The sequence below is a fragment of the Rhincodon typus genome, chromosome 26 (assembly GCF_021869965.1).
Source record: "Rhincodon typus isolate 14 chromosome 26, sRhiTyp1.1, whole genome shotgun sequence".
NCBI classification, from domain to species: domain Eukaryota; kingdom Metazoa; phylum Chordata; class Chondrichthyes; order Orectolobiformes; family Rhincodontidae; genus Rhincodon; species Rhincodon typus.
This window is the reverse complement of record NC_063357.1, coordinates 7,182,301-7,205,527: the sequence shown is the minus strand read 5'-3', so window position 1 is coordinate 7,205,527 and position 23,227 is coordinate 7,182,301. Positions and strand designations below refer to the sequence as shown.

At 44.4% G+C, this 23,227-nt stretch overlaps 1 protein-coding gene across 1 annotated transcript in view; it reads right to left on the bottom strand.

Moving 5' to 3' along the window:
* Positions 1 to 7,641: 7,641 nt before the first annotated feature.
* Positions 7,642 to 23,227, bottom strand: part of rtn4rl1b (reticulon 4 receptor-like 1b) — a 79,596-nt gene continuing 64,010 nt past the window's right edge. The window contains exon 2 of the mRNA XM_048612339.1: positions 7,642 to 9,031. Within this exon, the coding sequence (XP_048468296.1) occupies positions 7,642 to 9,031 (1,390 nt within the window). The remainder of the gene's footprint in view (positions 9,032 to 23,227) is intronic.

Here is a 23,227-nt window from a genome sequence, read left to right as displayed (position 1 = left end):
CCTCGAAAACATTCAGTGACACTGTGTCCACTCCTTTCTGGGGAAGAGAATTCCACAAAGTAACACCCCTCAGAGAGAAAACATATTCTCCTCACGTCCATCTCTGTATAAGAAGCATTTAATGCAAGAATTGGTACCAGGATCCACTAACGTGAAATCTCAACACAACTTTTTCTTTTGCCAGCACAACCACACACTGTATAAATGTGACCTGGAATTAAATTTACTGAAGGTCATTGATGGAGAGTGAATCCCTATTGTTTCCAGCTCTCGACTGGGAGAAGATTACCTTTGTGCTCTCTGTCTCTAACTTTATTTGAACTCTATTCTAGAGACGGAAAGGAATATTTCTAGTTTTGTTGATGTCTCCTGGAGTGACCTTGAGTCAATCTGTCTGGAGTAAATTTGTTTCGATATGCTTGGAGGGAGTCATGCTTCAGGTCGTTTATTAATCTGATTAACCCCATCCACCCATCACATCCTCTCTCTGGGTGTTGTTGTAGATGCTAAGGATGCCATTCACAGAAGAGCAAGAAAAATCCTGATCAACATTCCTTGTCTCATCCAATATACCACCACATAAAGTCACCAATTGTTCCTAATGGCACTGTGGGTAGCTCTATATCACATAGACTGCAGTAGTTAGAAGAAGACAGCTCACCTTCACCTTCTCCAGGGCAATTAGAGATGGGCCATAAATGCAGACCTAGCCAGTGATGCCTACATCCCGTGAATGAAGAAAAAAATCAATTCACCTCATGGATCTCTGTGGAATCTTGCTCTGCCCACTTCGTGCCAAAACAGCAACCGATCTCAAAGTGATCTTGCAGATCAAGGGCATTACAATGTGATGAGTGGCCAGCATAAGGTACAAGTTTCCCCAGTCCTGTCTTAACCCCTAGATCCAAAACCAGAGATACTTGTGGTCTGCTACAGAGTTCTTTGACAATGAAGAGGAGCAAATATGGACATGCAATGGAAATTGCTAAAGGAATAAAACACTGGCAATGATAGACCACTAGCACAATATACTGGTCAAATGTGTTATGGTACATGTTTTATTCAGTGCACATAGGGAGTTTAATAGTGCCATTGAAGACACAGAGACAAGTTAGATGTAACAGCACAGTGTGGTTCCCCAGCGATACAAACATGTTTGACTCCACACCAGGTGGCAGATCCAGACTTTCAGAAGACTGCCTTGTGTCTAAACTCCCCTGGCTCCCAGTTGTGGATGAATGTGTGCCTATCGCTGTCTAGATCCTGGCAGGCAACACTGAAATACCAGCACTGGGCCCAGTTGCTGTGCCAGGCTTGCAGGCATTCCCCAGCCCACTGCCCTCAGCCATTTCAGGTGTTGTGCCGAAGTCCCAGTCCCAAACATTGGAGGACACTTTGGGTTGAGCAGGAGAGTTTTTGGGCACTGTGACAGTCTTCCATAGCCCTGGGGTGAGCGAGGGCAGAATGGGTGTGGGGTAGGAGAGGCATCCTGCTCCTGGTTAATGTCAGGTGATGCAACACTGGTTGAGGAGCACATTGGATTCCCATTGAAGAGATCTGATTGCCTCATGCTCAGATGAGCCACTGATGGCTTGCTGACATACTGAGTAAACACCAAGCACCAAGGGGAGTTCTGCCCTGTGAGTCAACCAACTTCAATATTTAGAGCGAGTAGAATCATATAATGCCTACAGTGTGGAAATAAGCCATTCAGCCCACACTGATCCACTCCCCTTACCCTATCCCTGCATTTCCCATGGCTAACTCACCTAGCCCGCACATCTCTGAACACTGTGGGCGATTTAGCACGGCCAATCCACCTAACCTGCACATCTTTAGACTGTGGGAGGAAACCTGAGCATCTGGAAGAAACCGACGCAGACACGGGGAGAACTTTCAAACTCCACACAGTTGCCCAAGTCTGGAATTGAACCCAGGTCCCTGGCAGTGTGAGGCAGCAGTGCTAACCACTGAGCCACCATGCCATGCCAGTGGCATTAGTCAGTAGGGAGCTACCTTATTAAAACTCTCAGTTATCTGTGCCAAGTTGCACTTATTGAAGAACGGTTTCTATTTATGACATTGATCTCACTCTCTCTCACTCATGGAGTGCAAAATTTGAAACACTGATTGCTCAAAGGAAACTTGCATTATAATAATTGTGAAATTGATTTACAATTCGCAACTGAAATTGAAAATTGGAAATCTTGCAGAAATTAAGACAGAATTTGTCTTAATGTTTTTATTTGCCTGGTTTTCAATGAGAAGTTACTTTTGGAGATGTTTTGAGTGTTCTGGTGATTCTATAATATTTCACTTTTGGTGGTCCTAGCTGCTGTAAGACAGTGACGGTTTAACTCTGCAACAAAAGTTACAGACAAAGCAATTAAAGTATCTCTTTCGATTCTTCACTGGACGAGGCACAAAATGCATTGTCAGCTGAAACAATGTGCCACTCCATCTCTGTAAGAACATACAAAATAGGAGTAGGAATCCAAAGATGTGCAAATTAGGTAGATTGGCCATGCCAAATTGCCCATAGTGTCCAGGGATGTGTAGGCTCAGTGGATTAGCCATGGGAAATGCAGAGTGATAGGGTAGGGCAGTAGGTCTGGATGGTCTTTGGAGGGTTGTGGTGGACTCAACAGGCCGAATGACCTGCTTCCACACTGTAGGGATTCTATGATTGGAGGCTGTTTGGTCCCTCAATCCTGTTGTGTCATTCAATATTCTCACATCTCATCAGCTGCTTCAACCAATGTCTCGCCATTCCCGTTTTCCCAAAGAAGCCAAACATTTGTTTCTCTCAGCCTTAAACATTTTCAGCAATGAAGCACCCACAATGCACAGGGGTAGAAAATTCCAATGATTCATAGCCAAGTCATATCTGCTTATCTCAGTCCTAAATGATTCACCCTTAAACTGAGACAGTTCTCCTGCGTTCAACACCCTCCAGCCAGGTGTAAAAATCTCTCCGTTACTACTCCATCGAACTTGGTCAGAATCTTGTTTGTTTCCCTGTTATTTCTCATCCTCACAAATTTGTTTCTCTCTTCCGATCCAAGAATATTCCATATGTTTTCCCGATTGGCCTTTCTATATGAGTGTAGGCAGGTTAGTCGTCTGTAAATGACATTGATGGTGGTGTGGTAATATTATTGCTGGTAATCCATTAGCCCAGACTAATGCTTTGCAGATCTGTGTACAAATCCCTCCAGGATTGGCTCAATTTCAATTCAATTAATTAACCAGGAATATAATGGGGACTCATAAAATATCATCAAATGGTATCTACTTCAGTTAAATCCACCAACTTTATGAGATCTGGTCCACATGTGATTCAAGATCCAACATATTTTTATTAATTCATGGAATGTCACTGGTCAAGACAGCAGTTCTTGCCCATCCCTAAGTGCCCAGAGGGCAGTTGACAGTCAATCACATTGCTGTGGGCCTGGAGTCACCAGGTATGGATGCAGTTCTCTTCCCTAAAGGACATTAGCAAACCAGATGGGATTGTTCCTGGCTATCAACAATGGTTTCATGGTCATCACTAGACTTTTAATTTAGATTATTTTTCAGATTTAATTAAAATTTCATCATCTGCCATGACAGGATTCAAACCAGGTCTGCAGCACATTACCTGTGTATCTGGGTTAACAGTCTAACGGTACCAACACTGGGCCATGCCTCCTTTGGAAAGTTGACTCTTCATATTTCCCCTGAAGTGGCTGAATGAGCCACTCAACTCAAGAGCAATTGGGGGCAGGTGACAAATTCTGACCTTGCCAGTGATGCCCACAACCCATGAACTATGCTCAGACCCTTTCCCAGCCTTAACCCTTGACGTAGAGTATACCTCACAGCGCCGGGTTCGATTCCACCCTCGGGCGACTGTCTGTGTGGAGTTTGGACATTCTTCCCGTGTCTGCGTAGGTTTCCTCCGGATGCTCCGGTTTCCTCCCACAGTCCAAAGATGTGCAGGCTAGGTGGATTGGCCATGCTAAATTACCCATAGTGTTCAGGGATGTGTAGATTAGGTGGGTTATATGGGCATGGGTCTGGGTGGGATGCTCTGTGGGTTGGTGTGGACTTGTTGGGCCGAAGGGCCTGTTTTCACACTGTAGGGATTCTATGACTCTATGAAGATCAGGGCCTTTTCATTACTGTGCAAATCACAACGAGGAGACGGGAGGGGATGGGGGTGGGGGATCAGTCATAGATTCATGGAGCTGTGCAGTATAGAAACAGAGCCTTCAGTCCAACTCATCTATGCCGACCAGATATCCTAAACTAATCTACTGCCATTTGCCTGCTAAGCCGCCAAAATTGAGCTCTTCAAAGCAAAAGCATTCTGCTACGAGAGCTAACCTCTGTGCAACAATTTGTGCTACAAAAATGAAAATAAACAAACCTTTCATATCCCGAAAGTTTTTAAGATATCAGAAAACGTACCGTTTGGCAGCAGGCTTGGCTCAGCTAAAGGGCCTACTCTCCCATGTACAAATTATATACTTTGCCCAGTAGCACTTTGCAGTCTTTTGTTTATATAAAAAGAACAGTATAAGCAGTAAAAAAAATTAGGTAAGGCTATCATTTTGTGCTACCATTTTATTTGGTGAGTGCTGTACAAACAGTTTATTAATTAGATGGTAATTCATGTTTTTCACTGGATAAGTGAAATCAGGAAGGGATGTGCTGCACAACGTTAACAGTCCTTGCTTAATCTGGTGAAGAAAACTCCTCTTCAAAGTTTAAAATCCTTCAATACCGTCAAATAAACATCAAAGCATTGCTGTCATGGGGTAACATTTTAAAATTTTTCTTCTATTGCCTTAATTCAGGTGAAGATGGTTATTTATGAGAATTGTTACTGCTGGACGATAAAAGCTTTTATCCCTGTTTTTGTTACCCAGGAAGGATTGTTATTTGTAGCACTCTCTTGTGTGTGCAGCAGAAAACAAAAACATGTTTAGGGTGTATAAATTAGAGGGGGAAAGGTTACACTGAGATAGTGAACTGAGAAGTGGGTGGGAGGAGGTTTGTGAGGGACATACACCATCTGGGACGAAGCAGTCCATTAGATGGGCACCCCAGCTTCAGTAAACTCTCCCTTCACCTTTAACACTCAGTAGCAGCAGCGTGTACCATCTACAAGATACATTGCAGTAACTCATCAGGAATCCTGTTACAGCTCCTTTCAAACCTGTAACCTCTAGTAGGACAAGGCTGGCAGACGAATGGGAAGACCACCACTCATCAAATTCCCCTCTGATCCACACACCATCCTGACCTGAGATGATATCACTGTTCCTTCACTGTTGCTGGATCAAAATCCTGGAACTCCCTCCCTGATTGCCCTGTCCATGCACCTATACCATGTGGTCTGCAGTGTTTCAAGAAGGTAGCTCACTAACACCTTCTCCCAGGAAATTAGGAATGGGCAATAAATGCTGCCCTAGCCAGTGGCACCTACATCCCACATATGAATGAAAAAATATTGACACTATACAAACCTGTTGGGCTGAATGGCCTGCTTCTGTGCTATTCATTTCAAGTAATCCAATGCACTTATGGAAAGGTGAAGGGTGACCAGAGCTTGCTGTCCCTGATAACACTGAGCACTCTCACATGGTCAGAGGATGTTAAGGCATAGCGTAAGACTCTCTCTTGCTCTCCTCAATGACTTACTATACCCAGTCGTAGAGAAACATCCCTCCTGTTGCACCAACATGAGCTCTTCCATCTTCCTATGCCATTTGGTCGTCATAGTCTGCCTGCTGAAAATACCAACACGCACCAAGTTGGGAGGTGGGGGGGAAGAGGAGACCTTGACAGTGGACTGAGCTATTTGGAGTCTGCCTAACCCCATTACACATGGAGCCTTAGAGGGTAGGAGGAGAGCAAGATTTTTTCTTGAATTTGAGCATCACTCGGAGAGGTGAGAACAAGGAACGTTTAACCCAATGCACCCAGCAGCAACCCTTCACCCATTCTTCCACGCTCATTATCTCCAATCTAGTACAGTTGGTGGGATATCACTGTGCCTGAAATGTTAAACAGCCAACTTAGAATGGAAGGGCGTCTTCAAAATGAAAAACAAATGGTAATGATTGAATGAATACCAATGGTGCAATAGATCTGAAGGGTTGAATTGAGGGGAGGTCATTAGACTTGGAGGAGGTAATCAGGGAGGTGAAATCCAGTCCCCTTCATGCCCCAAGACTGAGGGTTTGCCCCTTGCCCCCAACCCCACTGAAACGAAGCATTTTGGACTTGTGGAACACCACTGTGCTGAAAGAAGCAAAACAGATTTACATTTTTAATTGTTTAGATAGCTGAACAAAAAGGGATACTGCATTTGTTACCGTGATCTCTTCCAAAAGGAAAGTTTTTTTTGTTTTTTTTTGTATAGATATATATTTAAAGCAATTCTGTAAATTCAGGTACAACAAATTTACATTTAGTACAGAAACAAAAATAAATGGGGAGGTCTTAATGCCCCCTCCATCAAATGGAGCCACATCCTGAACACCAAATGGATAGCGTCTCATTTCCGCTCAACTCCTGGCAACCACCACCCAAATGTTGGGGGGGGGGGAAGAGAAAGGGGGAACAAAGCAGAAGCCAGTGAGTTGGACTAAAACAGCACAGACTCCTGTGTCCATCCTATCTTGATCCATGGCTTGTGCGGAAAGCATCAACAATTTCCTCGAGACAGAACGAAAAGAAAACACCTTAGCGAAAGCTGTACCAGGGTAGCAACATAATCTGTAAACACATATTTCCGGAAATTAATTTACGTCAACTATATAAGGGCTTCCCATTGTCCAAATGATAGGTTAGACAGATTTGGAAAAAAAATTATTCCGATACAAATTGTTTCATACAATTATCTGGCCTCCAGATTTTGGTACTTGGATGAAATAAGCTCTGGGTTCCAGACCATGATCATCCATGGTGATTATGCAATGCATATTATTCAGCTGGGATCTTACCACCATGGAACCTCATGAGGAGGTGGCCGATGCCAGCTTTGTTTTAGGGTGGTTTGAGGAATGTGCCCGCGCCCATGCGGGAAACCGTCTCTGGAGCCATCATTGCTTCAGCGACTGTCACACTCATCCTCCTGACGATGAGAGGGATGAATCCTTCCAGAAAGGCAATGGTGCGATCCAAGAGTTTTAGGGCTGTTCCCGGGGTTGGGCATGGGGGGTGGGGGGCACAGTTGGCAGTAGGAATGTCAAACAGATGCTTCATTAGAACATGACCTCTGAGCGTTCCCTCCGACTCGTCTCCTGCTGCTTTTGTAGGTAGTCCTTAGCCACATCATCCCCTTGTTATTGATTCATCTCCACTGGGACTGTTATTCCGATGATTTCCAATTATATTCCAATCGTCCGAAACAATAATGCCATCCACCAATCTCCGTGGTCTGCCTAAGCACAGTATTAATCACTTATAATTTTAAAAATTGACTTTTTTTTGTTTTTTTTTCCCTTTTTTTTGGTCCCTACTGGATTGGCAGCAGTGTTAGAAAGTTTTTGCCCTTTTCATTACTGGAGTGGGTGGATCGGAGGGTGGGGTGGGGTCAAGGGTCGGGGGGGGGGTTGGGCTGGGAGTGGGAGGTGGTTAATGGGTTCAACGTACCACCAGGACCAGGGCCGCCAGCAGGGGGAGCCACCTGAGCCTGGGGCAGGGGCAGCTGCCATTCCCGGCCGGCTGCTGGATCCCAGGTGGGGGCTCCAAGTGGGTACGGCGGGTGCACTTCACACGGGGCCTGCGCTTGGGCGGGAACGGGCGAATGGTCTGCGGCCTCTGGCCAGGGTCAGGCAGGTAATCGCTGCCCCATGCCCCATCCGCTGGTTTCTTCGGTGCACCCTCACCCGGGTAGTCCTTGGCCTCGTCGTCCCGCTGGCTACCGCTGCCGTTGCGGCCGGTCGCGGCGTGCTCCGGTCCCGGTGCCAGGCCCCGGGAGGAGTGCCCCGGTGCCAACCCATGATGGGGGTGCTGCTGCCGGGTCCGAATCTGGTTGAGTGATTCCGAGGCCGTGCAGTTCTTGAAGAGCAGGGGAGATAGGACTTTCAAGTCGATCCCTTGTAGATCCCTGGGCGACTCGCAGATGACGCTGCTGCTCGTTCCCCGGAACCTCTGCAGCCATTCCCACAAGGATCGGGATTTGCAGGTACATTCCCAAGGATTTCCATTGAGCCTGAGGTACTGCAGTGATCCGAGCTCTGCCAAGCATTCCCCAGGAAGTGAGCTCAGGCTGTTATTGAACAAGTATAAGATGTCAAGCCTACGCAGATCATGGAAAGCTCGCTTGTTCACCCAATGAATCCGGTTCTGATGGAGCAACAGGCGGTCTAGGTTGACCAGACCTCTGAAGGTGTTCTGGGATAAACTCAACAACTTATTCCCGTGCAGGAAGAGCTGTGTGAGGTTCACCAGCTCCAGAAACAGGTCATCCTGAAGGTACTCTATATGGTTGTCCTGTAGGTAGAGATACTGCAAGTTATGAAGACCTTCAAAGATTCCATTGGGCAGAAATGTCAAGCCACAGCGGTAGAGGTGCAAAGCGTGGAGCTTCTCCAAGCCAGCAAAAGTCTCCGCATCCAGGAATCTCAGGTGCCGATTGTCCCCCAGGTCCAGTTCCTCCAGGAGACTGAATCCATGGAAGGCCTCTGGGTCAATGAAAGTGATGTTGTTGGAATATAACCAAAGGGTGACTGTGGATGGGCTGAAAGCGTTCCTCAACAGAAGGGTTATCCTGTTGTTTTGGAGGAAAATTCTCTCGCTGTTGGCTGGAATTCCTTCTGGGATTGAGGTGAAGCCATGCGACTGGCAAGTGACAGTCATCGGGGAAGGGTAGCACACACAGTGTTTGGGGCAAGAGACTGAAATGTGGAACTCCAATCCAAGCAACATCAGGAACAGCTCGAGGTGACAGCCTGTAAGAGAACAAACATACACTTGTGTTGAGTCACAGTGGTATTCAGATAAAGTCCTGGCTTTGCTTTTAACATTTGAACTGGACAAGAACAAAAAACAACAGAAATTAATTTATTTTATGCTAGCATGATTACAAGCTCTTGTGGTGCAGTGGTAGTGTCCATACCTCTGAGCCAGGAGGCCAGGGTTCAGCTCCCACATGCTCCAGAGGTGCGTTATAACATCTCTGAGCAGGTTGGTTAGAAAATATTGACAACGGCACGACTAATCAAACTGGAAATAAATGGGGTAAGTGTTGATCATAAAACATTACAATTGACTCAGGTCTGAGCTTGTGAACCAGAAATCCACACGGTCCATCAGAAAACACAGTATCCTGGACATTAGTGTTTGTGTGACTGACAGCTCAGTACCTGAATTTGGTCTACAAATGTTGTAAAATATCATTCCTATTGAATAAAATTATAGAGACCATCGAAGCCTAACGAATCCGTTCTATCCTTGGAGGGTTATGCATGGATGGTATGTGCGTGGTGGAATAAATGAATGAATGAACGAACAGATGACTGAGTCATTGCTCTGAGGGTGGAGCCCAGACCTTAGTTTTCAAGCAATTCAGTTTTCCCAAAGCTGGACTTTGAATGATACAGTCAAAATACTGCAGAAGTTGGAAATCTACAGTAAAGATCAGGAAGTAATTGAAATATTTTTCAGCATTTTACAACCTTCTGGACTCAACATTGAGTTCAACTGCAGACCATAATCTTTGTCGCTATGTTTTTACATTTCCTTTGCATATTTCAAGTTTCTTTTCCTTTTGCTTTTAAACAGCGGTGCGCCTGCGTTAGGTACTCTTTCTGTTTCTTTCGCTTGCTCTTTCTTTATCTATTCTTGCCCCATCAACAACTTAGAATCAAACTCAATCTTGGAGGCTTGGGGGGAAGTGAAAGAAACAAATAAGAGAAGCAAATAGAGAGTGTAAGAAGATACCAGCAACTAACATGAAAGGGAGTCCAAAAGTCTTTTAGCAACATAAAAATATCTAAACTGGAGGAATGGAACCAAGAGGAGGCCTAAAAAGGGATGTATGGAGGTAGCAGGCTTCCCCAAAGTATTAAATGAGAAACAAAAACAAAGTGGCTGGAAAAGCCCAGCAGGTCTGGCAGATCTGTAAAGGGAAAAACAGAGTTAACGTTTCGGGTCCAGTGATCCTTCCTCAGAACGGATTCAGAGTTCTGAGGAAGGGTCGCCGGAGCCGAAACGTTAACGCTGTTTTTTTCCTTCACAGATGCTGCCAGACCTGCTGAGCTTTTCCAGCCACTTTGTTTTTGTTCCTGATTTACAGCATCCACAGTTCTTTTGGTTTTTGTTTAGTATTAAATGAGAACTTTGCATCTGTTTTTATCAACGAAGAAGATTCTCCAGATAGTTGAAAACATTGGAAAAGCTAAAAATAGACAAAGAGTAGCCATTAGATAAGTGATAGTTAAAGGTTAAATATCACTAGGACCAGTTAAGATGCATTGAGAGAAATAGGGATAGAAATTGCAGAGATGCTGGCCACAATTTTTTTTTAACAACCTTTGGATACAGGGCTGATGACTGAGGTCTGGAGAATTGCAATTATTACAGCCATATTCAAAGAGATATGTGTTAAGATTAATCACAACATTACAAAACAGATAGTTTAACCTCAACAGTGGGGAAATTTGTAGAATTGATACTAAGTTGATATCTTGGCGGGTTCATCCCATGAGGCCATATGGGAATAAGAAAGGTATAATCACAATAATGGGATTGTATTATAGGCATCCCAATAGCCAGTGGAAGATAGAGGAGCAGATATGAAAGCAATTCATAGAAAGATGTAAAAAGAGTTGTTGTAGTGGGTCATTTTAATGTCCCCAGTATTGACGAGGACTCACTTAGTGCCGGGGGCTTAGATGGGACAGAACTTGTTGGGTGCATCCAGGAAGGTTTCATGAAACAATATGTATACAGTCTAACTAGGGAAGGGACCATACTAGATCTTGTACTGGGGAATGAGCCTGGCCAGGTAATCAAATTTTCAGTGGGGGAGCATTTTGGGAATAGTGATCATAATTCCATAAGTTTTAAGGTAGTTATGGGTAAGGAGAAGACCATTCACTTGGGTGAAAGTGCTAAATTGGGGGAAGGCTAATTACAACAGTATTGGACAGGAACTGGAGAAATTAGATTGGGGGGAGTGGCTATTACAGGGTATATCCACATCTGGCGTGTGGGAGTCTTTTAAAGGCCACTTGATCAGAGTTCAGGACCAGCATATTCCTGTTAAAATGAAAGCTAGAGATGGCAAGATTCGGAACCCCGGATGACAAAAGATATTAAAAGTTTAGTCAAAAAGGAAAAGGAAGCATATGCACGGTTTAAGAAACTGAAATCAGACAAGGCTCTTGTAGAGCATAAAGGAAGCAGGAAAGAACTTACACAAGGAATTAGGAGGGTTAAAAGAACCCATGAAATGTCCTTAGCAAGTGGGATTAAGGAGAATCCCATGGCATTTTATGTATTAGGAGCAGAAAGGTACTTGGGAAAGGATAGGTCCACTCAAGGGCATAGGAAGAGAAATTACCCATGGGACCACAGGAAGTGGGTGAGATCCTGAATGAGTACTTCACATCAGTGTTCACTAAGGAGAGGGATGTGTATGATAAGATCAGGGAGGGGTATGTTGTTATTCTGGGTCATGTTGATATGAAGAAGAAGGGCACATTGGGTGTCTGGATAAGCCTGATGGGATCTACCCCAAGATATGGAGGGAGGCAAGGGAAGAGATCGCTGGGGCCTTAACAGAGACCTTTGTATTCTCTTTAGTCATAAGTGAGGTCCCAGAAGACTGGAGAATAGCCAATGTTGTTCCTTTGTTTAAGAAGGGTAACAGGGTTAATCCAGAAAATTATAAACTGGTGAGCCTTACATCGATGGTAAGGAAATTATTGGAAAGGGTTCATAGGGACAGAATTTACTTACATTTGGAACAGAATGGACTAATTAAGGATAGTGAGCATGGCTTTGCATGGGGCAGCTGTTGTCTCACAAAATTGATTGAGTTTTTTTTGAGAAAGAGACAAAGATGATTGTTGAGGGTAGGGTAGTGGATGTTGTCTACATGGATTTTACTAAAGCATTTGACAAGGTCCTTCATGTTAGAGTGGTCCAGAAGATTAAGTCACATGGGATGTATGGTGAGTTGGTGAGTTGGATACAAAATAGACTTGGTCATGGAAGACAGAGGCTAATTGTCGAGGCATGTTTTTCTGACTCGTGCTCTGTGACCAGTGGTGGTATTCCACAAGGATCAGTGCTGAGACCTCTATCGTTTGTAATGTATATAAATGATTTGGATGAAAATGCAGATGATTTGAAAGTAAGTTTGCGGATGGCTTGAAGATCTGTGGAGTTGTGAGTTGGATAATGAGTAAGGTTGTCAAATGATACAGCTGGATATAGATCAGTTGCAAATTTGGACCAAAAGCAGATGGAGTTTAATTTGCACAAGTGTCATTTTGGGAGGCCAAATGCAAGAGGAAAGTATACAGCAAATGGCAAAAACCTTAGCAATATTGATATACAGAGGGATCTTGGTTGCAAGTCCATAGCTCCCTGAAAGTGGGGACAGAAGTGGATAAGGTAGTAAAGAAGTGTACAGCATGCTTGCATTAATCAGTCAGGGCTTTCAGTATAAAAACAAGCAAGTCATGTTGCTGCTGTATTAAAATTTAGTTTGGACTATTGTGTGCAGTTCTCGTCACTACATTATAGGAAGGATGTGGAGGCTTTGGAGAGGGTGCAAAAGAGGTTTACCAAGATATTAAGTAGACAAACAGGAGGCTGGAAGAACACAGCAGGCCTGGCAGCATCTGGAGGAAAAACCCAAAACATTGACAGCTCCTTTCCTCCAGTTGCTGCCTGGCCTGCTGTATTCTTCCAGCCTCCTGTTTGACTACCTTGGATTCCAGCATCTGCAGGGTTTGTTTTTGTCTTTACCAGGATGTTGTCTGGATTGGAGTGTATTAACTGTAAGGAGAGGTTGGACAAACTTGGATTGTTTTCACTAGAGCATCGGAGGCTGAGGGCAGCCTAACAGAAGTGTATAAAATTATGAGAGGCACGGATAGGGTGGATAAACGGAGTCTTTTTTTCTCAGAGTGGAAATGTTAAATACTAGGGGAGCATAGGTTTAAGGTCAGAGGGGGGAACGTTTAGAGGAAATGTGCAAAGCAAGAGTTTTACACAGAGGGTGGTAGGTGCCTGGAATACACTACCAAGGGAAGTGGTGGAAGCAGAGATGATAGCAACATTTAAGAGGCATTTAGACAAACTTATGAACAGACAGGAAATAGAGGGATGGGGACAATGTGCTTGGGATTAATTTAGAATGGCATCATGGTTGGCACAGACATGGTGGGGTGAAGGGCCTGTTCCTGTGCTGGACTGTTCTATATTCTATGATAATTTGGGACAAAATTAACAATCACTTGGAAAAATGTGATTAATTTATGGAAGTCGGCATGGATTTGTTAAGGAAAACCTATTTGGATGATAAGGAAGCTTGATGAGGTTAATAGAATGGATGTGGTATGCACAAGCATCCAAAAGGCATCTGCAAGGATGTCATTGAACAGCCTTAGCAGCAACGTTTGAGTACAGGGAATAAAGGTGACAGAGCAGCATGGAAATGAACAGTGCTGAATGACAGGAGAGAGAGGGATTTTGAAGGACTGGAGGAGGCTATATGTAATGGTGGGTTGCCTACTGGTTAGTGTTTGGATCTCTGCTTTACTTATTGTATGTTGACGATGGGTGTACAAGACACAATTTCAACACAACACAAAACTTGTATGTATTCAGAACTGTGAGAAGGATAGCGTTAAACTTCAAAAAAGGCATAGACTTGCTGCTGGTAAGGACGGACAAGTGATGGATGAAATTTAACGCTGATGGTGGTGACCTGATCCATTTTGATAGAAAGGATGAGGAAAGACAATATCAAATGAAGGGTACAATTCTAAAGCAGGGGACAGGAGCAGAGAGGCCTAGAGTTTATGTCGACAAATCATTGAAGGTAGCAGTCAAGAAAATAGTCATGGGATCTTGGTGTTAAAAATAGAGACATTGAATACAATAGCAAGGGATTTATGGTAAACCTGTATAAATCACTCAACAGCCTCAAGTCAGAAGATTTTTTTCAGGACAGGCAGCACCCTCTCAGAAAGCTGTGAACACAGTACACAGAGTGCAAAAAAGATTCATAAGAATATCTCAAGGGATGAGGAAATTCAGTTAGTTGGATAGGCTGAACAGACAGGGAATCTGTGAACAGGAGAGCTGGTTGAGGTATTTAAGCTTATGATGGGTCTGGACAGAGTGGATAGGGAGAAATTGTTCCCAATTGTTCACTGGAAGGATCCAGAACCAATCATGGTGATTGTCAAGAGAAGCAATGATGTCAAGAGGAAAGACTAGGTTACCCCAGTGAGTGGGTTAGGAGCTGGAGTGCACCTCCAAGACAGTAATAGAGACAATCAGTCTCTATCCAATTCAAAAGACAATTGGAGCGTTAGCCAGAGGGAAAGGATTGCGGGTCCGTAAGGAGAAAGGTGTGGGACTAATCGAGTCGATGTGGTACACAGCCAGCACTGATACAATGGGCCAAATGGCATCCCTCTGAGCTGCAACCATTCAGGGAGCACTTGTGCTACTAACTCTAATCTCGCTTGCCTTCCACTCTATCACAGACTTTTATCCTTTATCCCAATCTCCTCTTGCTTAAAACCATTTCCATCTCAAACATTTACCACTTCAGCCTGAAACTTTAATTCTGTCACCCACCATTTCTTCCTCTGACTCTCTCTTTCCACAGACGCTTTACATTCAGTAATGAGATAGAGACTGGTGAGTCTGAGACTACTTTTTAAAAATTTAAGTACAGGCAACGAAGCAGAGCTGGTTAAAGTGAATTGGCAAATTAAGTTAAAGGATAAGCCTACAGGGATGCAGTGGCAGACATCTAAGGGAGTATTTCAGAATACACAGAATAGAGTAAGGAAAATTCCAAGGGACAGATTCACCATCTGTGGTTAACTAGAAAAATTAAAGACATATAAAAGAAAAAATCTTCTAATTGTGCAAGGGTGGGTGGCAGATCACAAGATTGGACAGAATATAAAAACAGCGAAAATTGACTTAAAAATTAATGAAGAAAAAATTAGAGTACAGGATAAATTTAGCCAGAAACCTAAAAACAGATCGTAAGAGTTTCCATAAATATTTTAAAAGGAAAAGAGCTAGCAAATTGTGCTTTAGTGCTCTCGCAACTTGAGCCGGGGGAATTAGTAATGGTAAATAAAAAGATGACAGATGAATTGAACAGGTATTTTGCATTACTATAGCGGATACAAGTAACATCCCAGAAGCAGCCATAAATCAGGAGATAGGAGAGAGGCAAGGACTCAGTAAAATTACAATCACCATGGAAATGGTACTGTGCAAATTACTGGAACTGTGGACTGACAAATGCCTTGCTCCTCATGGACTTTGTGCTAAGGTCTCAAAAGAAGTGTCAAGTGAGATTGTTGAAGCTTTTGAAGCATAATTACCCACAACTTGCTAGATTCAGGAAGATCCCACTAGTTTGTAACTCCTTTATTCAAAAAAGGGATGCAGCAATTAGGAAACTGCAGTTTAATACCCGCCATATGGAAAATGTTAGAACATGTTATTAAAAAGGTTATATAGCAGGGCACTTTGATAAGTTAAAGGCAGTCAGTTGGAATCCACATTGTTTGGTGGCAGGGAAATCATGTTTAACTTATATATTGGACAATGAGTCCAAAACCAGAGGGCATAGATTTAAGGTGAGAGGGGAAATAATTAAAAGGGACCTAAGGGGCAAGATTTTCATGCAGATTTGCACTGGGCTCGATCTCTCTCACAGACTGAACTCGATCTCTCTCCCAGCACTGTGCTCGATCTCTCTTCCCGCACTGTGCTCGATCTCTCTCCCTGCACCGGGTTCGATCTCTCACCCACACCGGGCTCAATCTCTCTCCTTGCACTGGGCTCGAACTCTCTCCCCATTGGACAATGCCAGAACTCCTGACAAAGAAGCACTGTTCCTAAAGCTTGTGATTTGAAATAAACCTGTTGGACTATAACCTGGTGTCATGTGACTTCTGGCTTTGTCCCCCCCCAAGTCCAACACCAACACCTCCGTATCATATATTGGAGTTCTTTGAGTAACGTGCTGTGCAAATAAAGAAGTCATTGGAGGTGCTGTTCTTAGATTTCCAAAAGACATTTGATAATGTGCCATTTCAAAGGTTATTGTGGAAAAGTTCATGGTGAAAAGGGAAAATGTATTGGCCTGGACAGAGGATTGGCTGGCTAACAGCAAACTGAGAGTAGCCATAAATGGGTCATTTTTCTGGTTGGTGATGAGTGGCAAGACACAAGGATCAGTTCGGGGCCTCAAAGTTTTGCACTTTCTATAAATGACTTAGATGAAGGTTCCAAAGGTACGGTTGTTAAATTTGCTGATGACACAAAGATGGGAAAGGAACTTGTGTAGAGGATGTAAGGAGGCTACAGAGAAATATCGACAGGTTAAGTGAATTTGCAAGAACTGGTAAATGGGGTACAAACTGGGAAAATGTGAAATTGTCCATTTCTGGAAGGAAGAACAAAAAATGAGTGTTACCTAAATGGTGAGAGATTGCAGAGCTCTGAGATGCAGATGGATCTGTGTGCAAAAGGTGAGTTTTCAGGTACAGCAAGTAATTTGGAGAGTTAATAAATAGAACGTTATTTATAATGAGGGGAATTGAATACAAAGTAGTAGCTTCTGTTATACAGGGCACTGGTGAGACCACATCCAGAGTAGTAATTTTAGCCATTTTATTTAAGGAAGGATGTATATACATTGGAGGTGATTTAGGGAAGGTTTACTAGACTAAAACCTGAATTGAAAAGATTGCCTTATGAGGAAACGTTGACAGGCTGGGTTGTATTAGCTGGATTTTAGAAGATTAAGAGGTGACTTGATTGAAACATAAGATCCTGAGGGGTCTTGTCAGGGGGCATATGGGGAGGATGGTACCTCTTCTGGGAGAATCTAGAGTCAGGGATTGCCCATTGAGAACAGAGATAAGGTGAATTGTTTTTTCTCAGAGGGTTGTGAGTGTTTGGAACTCTTTTCCCAAAAACGCAATTTTCAGAGTCCCTCAATATTTTTAAAGCAGAGATGGATAGTTTTGTGTTAAGTAGGAGGGGTGAAAGCTAATCAGGGAAAGAGTGAGTGTGGAGTTGAGGTTACAATTCGATCATCCAAGATCTTATTGGATAGCAGAGCAGGCTCAAGGGGCTGAATGGCCTCCTTTTGCTCCTTGTTTGTATGTTCATACGACTTGAAGGACCTACAGTACTCAGCTCAAACTCAGTGTTAGGTCATGGTTATTTTCTTAATGCCTTCCACTCTTGCATTTTTAAACCTTGGCATTTTCCAATGTTTCTGAATGAAAGGAAATTGTGTGTGTTGTCAGGAGTTAGCAGGTTTTACTGTCTTCTTGGCTCGGAAGGTCAGTCACGTGTTGATAAGGAGGTGAATCAATCACCAATCAATCGTCAATCATCCTCCCGATTATACAGGTTAAATTCTAACAATGATGGGGCCCTTTTGTGGTGCAGTGGTAGTGTCCCTACCCCTGGACCTGAAGGACTGGGTTCAAATCCCACCTGCTCCAGAGGTACGTAAATAACATTTGTGAGGAGGCTGATTAGGGAAAAATAGGTTAAATTCAAACAGTGACGGACTTGTTGCCTGTAGAGGTTAATATCTAAGAAATATTAAGATGTCCGCTTGCAAGGATAAGGATATATGCAAAGAGATGGATTAGAATAGTTAGGTGGTTGTTTTTAACTGGTGTACACCCTGATGGGCCAAAGGGCCTCTCTCTGTACTGTAGACCCCATGTTTGACTCTACGTATCTATGATTGTTTTCCTTGTTGTTTCCTATCAGCTTTTAGCCCTTGTTCTGGAAGTTGTTAGCCTTGAGGCAGTTAGCTGGGGGTTACCCATTGGTAAGGAGTTTGTACACTTTCTTCAGTCAAGCTGTCCATACTGAACTCAGACAGGGTACAGTCGTGCCAGCTGTAGCTCAGTGAGAAGCACATCAGCAAGGACTGTGGCTCAAAGACCCCGTCAGCATTTTGGGTCCAGAGTCTGAGCTGCTACTGCAATGCAGGCCAAATTAATCCCCAAACGTTACAAAAACAAATCAGCTTATGTGCTTGTACTACAGTTTGTGGGATCTTGCTGCATCTTTTATTCCTCTGGGCATCATTGGCTGGGCAAGTGTTTATTGTTCAGCTGTAAATGTCCAGAGGGCAATGAAGAGTCAGCCAAGTTGCAGCAAGTCTGGAGTCATGTATAGACCAGACAAGGTAGGGGTGGCAGATTTCGTTCCTTAAATGGCATTAGTGAATGTAATGGCCCTTTATGACAGTCAGTAATGGTTACATGGTCATCACCAGGTTAGCTTTTTAGCTGAATTCAAGTGTTACTACCTGCCATGAGGGATTTGAACCCCTGTTCTTAGCACGTTAACCCAGCGTTCTAGATTGCTAGCCCAGCGACATTGTCACTATGCCACTACATCTGCCTTTTGTGTTGCTTATATTATAACAGCAACAAACTACTTTGGGATGTTCTGAGGTGATGAAAGATACTATATAAATGCAGGGCCGTGTTTCCTGACCTGAGCGGGTGCTGCACTGTCGCACGGGCTCTTTTCTCTGGTGAAATTTGGACGATGAGAGATGCTGTGGTGTGATTGCGAAGGACAGCAGGTGAAGCTTCTGTCAAAATTCATCCCTCAACCAACATCATGAAAACAGTTGACCCCATTTTGAGCACATGACTGCAGTGATCTTCCCAGGAATTAGCTGCTGCGTTTCCGACTGCACTCCGGGACCACTTTGCAGGCTGGTCAAAGTGTTTTGAGATGATCCTGGGGTTGTAGTAGGTGCTACAGAGATGAAAGTTCCCTCCTTCCTGACTCAACCCAGAAAGGGTTACCGCTATCGAGGTCAATCCTGCCTACAAACCACAGCTTGTAGACTGCCGTCAGGAGCAGAAACCCTGTGTAGATGTTTCTCCTCCTTTGGCCCAGCGCTGCCAAGGCAAATCAGTGTCTTGTCATCATCATCATCATCATGATCATCATCGTCATCATCTTCATCGTCGTCATCATCATTGTCGTCATCATCATGATCATCATCATCATCTTCATCGTCATCATCATCATTGTCGTCATCATCATCATCATCCTCATCGTCATCATCATCATCACCATCATCATCTTCATCATCATCATCATCATCGTCATCATCATCATCATGATCATCATCGTCGTCATCATCATCATCGTCATCGTCATCATCATCATCATCATCGTCATCGTCGTCATCATCATGATCATCATCATCATCATGATCATCATCGTCATCATCATCGTCGTCATCATCATCGTCATCAAAATCATTATCATCATCATCATCATCGTCATCATCATTATCATCATCGTCATCATCATCATCGTCATCATCGTCATCATCATCATCATCATCATCATTGTCATCATCATCATCAACATCATTGGCAGTCCCTTGCAGGTGAGGATGACTCTCTTCAACTCTCAGTGTGAGTCTGTAGGTGGCTGTACAAACCACTGGGGCTACCGCAGGCTCTGTTACACTTGGGGCAGAAGGTGGTCACAGGAAGGGGTGGGTGGGGCGTTGGTGTGGCAGCGCGCTTCTTACACTGTTTTCCTGGCTTCTGCCTTTCTCCCAGGATGGTAAGTCTCGAGGTGCTCGATGCCTTCCCGGACGCTCCCCAACTTTGGACGGTTTTGGGCCAGGGATTCCCAGGTGTCGGTGGGAATGCCGCACTTCGCCAGTGAGGCCTTGTGGGTATCACTGAAGGGCTTCCTCTGTCTACCTGGGGCTTACCTGCCATTTTGGAGCTGGGAGTGGAGCAACTGCTTGGGGAGTCTCGTGTTGGTCATGAGGATGACGTGCCCAGCCCATCGTAGCTGATCAAGGGTAGGTCAGTGCCACGATGCTGGGGATATTGGCCTGGTTGAGGATGCTGGTGTTGGTGCATCTTTCTTCCTCTCTGTGTCCTACACTGCCTCCCAGCAATTATTCGCTAATCCAACACAGTGGAGATGAAAGCATCAGCTATTTGGCTGTGTGGCACTCAATCTCACAAGGGACAATGCTTTGTTTTCACAGAACCATTGGACTTGGGTTTGACATTCCTCAAAACTAAGGGGTCCGCACAATCCTGCTTCCCTCCTCCCCACTCTCTCTTCCCATTCAATCAAGCATCAGAGGTCGATTATTGACCAAGGACAATTCTATGTGTGAAGGGGGCTCTCTGACCAGTTGGTACAGGACGTGGTAGAGAGGTCATGCAGAGGGCAGGAAATTGGTCAAGGTTTAGAATTGCAAATGCCAACTGCCCTCAGGATTGGCCTTTAACTTGTGTTGAGGGCTCAAATTTTAAGAAAAGGAATTTGCTTTTGAAAAACCATACACTTTGCCCTCAATGTGCTGGGACATTCGGCAGTGGCCCCAGAAAAGGTCTACTACCCCTTGAACCACCTTGTTACAGCTAGCATCTAAGACTTCCAGAAGGTTCTCATCTGACCCTGGAAGAAAAGACAGCGGGCAACACAAAATGTGTGGATGTTTGGTTTGGCAATGAGCTCAATAGCTTAAATGGTGATTTCAAAATGCCAGGAGACTGGCACACTGGCATTATGACATATAGTAGTACAGTGGTTAGCACTGCTGCCTCACAGTGCCGAGGACCCACGTTCGATTCCATCTTTGGGCAACTGTCTGTGTGGAGTTTGCATGTTCTCCCTGCGTGTGTGTGTATGCGTGGGTTTCCTCTGGTTTCTTCCCATGGTCCAAAGCTTGTGTAGGTTAGGTGGATTGGCCTTGGGACACGGCCCCATGATGTGCAGCTTTCATGGGTTAGCTGTAATAAAAAGCCCATGGGAGCTGGGTCTAGGTGGGATGGTCTTTGGACGGTTGTTGCAGACTCAATAGGCCAATTGGTCTCTTCCTGCACTCCAGGGATTCTATGACATCACATGCGTCAACATGCTGAATATTTCATTAGTGCTGACAGGGAAACATGTCTGGTTTGGGTACAGCACAGAGCATAGAATCATAGAGTCATACAGCATGGAAACAGACCCTTTGGTCCAACCAGTCCACGCTGAACATAATCTCAAATTAAACTAGTCCCAGCTGCCCATTCCTGGCCCATATCCCTCCAAACCTTTCCTATTCATGCACTTATCCAAATGTCTTTCAAATAGGGCGGGGGAAGAGAGACAGACAGACAGACAGAGAGAGGGGTGCAGAGAGAAAGAGAGAGAGAGAGAGAAAGGGGTGGAGAGGGAGGGAGAGAGAGAGAGGGGGGAGAGAGAGGGATGGAGAGAGAGAGAGAGGAGGAAGGGGAGGGGGAGAGGGGAGAGAGAGAGAGATAGAGGGAGAGCGGGAGAGAGACAGAGGGGAGAGAAAGTAGATGGGAGGGAATCTAACAACATCACATTAGTAACACCTAGCAACAGTAGGAGAAAGCCGGACCAGGGGACTGAGTTGGATAATCAGCCATGTTCATTTTGAATGGTAGAACAGGCTTGAGGGGCTGACTGGCCTATTTTCTATGTTTCCCACAGGCCTCCTCCCTGAGCAGCTTTCTCTGACCTGGGGAATGGCCCAGGTAGGTACAGGGTACCTTGCGGAGATGAGGTGGATATGCATAGTGGAAGGAGATGAACCAGGAAGGTGTTTTCTCTGTAATACATGCATGGCTCTGAACAGTTAGATCTGTCAAAAGTGTTTAATCACTTTTAATCAATTCATCAATTTAAACAACCTACATTGCTTCGAGATAGAAACTTGATCAGACTGGGAAATTAAGAGTAATATGGGAAATTGCAGGAAAATGGAGTTGAGAAATGTCAGATTAGAATTGATCCTATTGAATAGAGAGTAGGTTGGAGGGGCCGAATGGCCTATTCCTGTTCCCATTTCTTACGGTCTTATAGAGGGGGGATATTATTTTTAGGTGACAAAAGAGTGACATTTGAATAAAAATTGGCTTATAATGATGATGATAATATTGAGAGTGAAAGGGGAGGGAGGGAGGAATGGGAGCTTCAATAGCTCAATGGTCAGCATTGCTGCCTCACAGCACCAGGGACCTGGGTTCGATTCCACCCTCAGGTGGCTGCCTGTGCTTAGTTTGCACTTCCTCTGTGTCCTCCAGTTTCCTCCTATAGTCCAAAGATGTGCAAGCCAGGTGGATTGGCCATGCTAAATTACCCATAGTGTCTAGGGATGTGTAGGCTTGGTGGGTTAGTCATGGCAAATACAGGGTTACCATGGTAATGGGTTTAGGTTTGGGTGGGATGCTCTTCAGAGTGCTAGTGTGGATTCAGGGGGCCAAATAGCCTGCTTCCACACTGTACGGATTCTATGCATAACATGATACAAAACAGATACAACACTGTAGCATTAGGGGCTTCAGTACAGTCTGAGTCTATTGTTCCTCTTTATTATGTTCAACAGGCTCCTGAGCTTCACTTTGCCGACCAAGGATAAACAGATTGGGCTGATAACCTTACATAAAAATAGATTTTAATCCACTCCCCGTGTGCATGATTCGAAGGGCAGACTAAATAGGTTCTGGTCACTGATGCCTCATGTCCTCGGACTGAGTTCAAATCTGACCCAGACAGCACGACTTGATAAGGACCTTCAACACACTGCCTGAGCCCCAAGCTCTGGAATTCCCTCCCTGAACCCCTCCACCCTTGCCTCCTCTGTTCAGAACAGCCTGAAAACAGGGTGTGTTTGACCACACTTTTTGACTGTCTGTCCTGACGAGCCCATCTTTGGCCCTATGACAATTTTTTTTAAAAATCTGATAATGCTCCCCACAAAATGGCTGGGTAACCACATCAATGGTGCTACGTGAATGCAAGTAGCTGTTGCTGGGCGTGCCCCAGAATGCTTGGGGATGAGCAGACTGAGTGTTTTTCAATCAGAGCCTTTATGAAGGGTGTGTGCAGACAGGAAACACCAATATGTGAGATAATAAGGTGTAGAGCTGGATGAACACAGCAGACCAAGCAGCATCAGAGGAGCAGA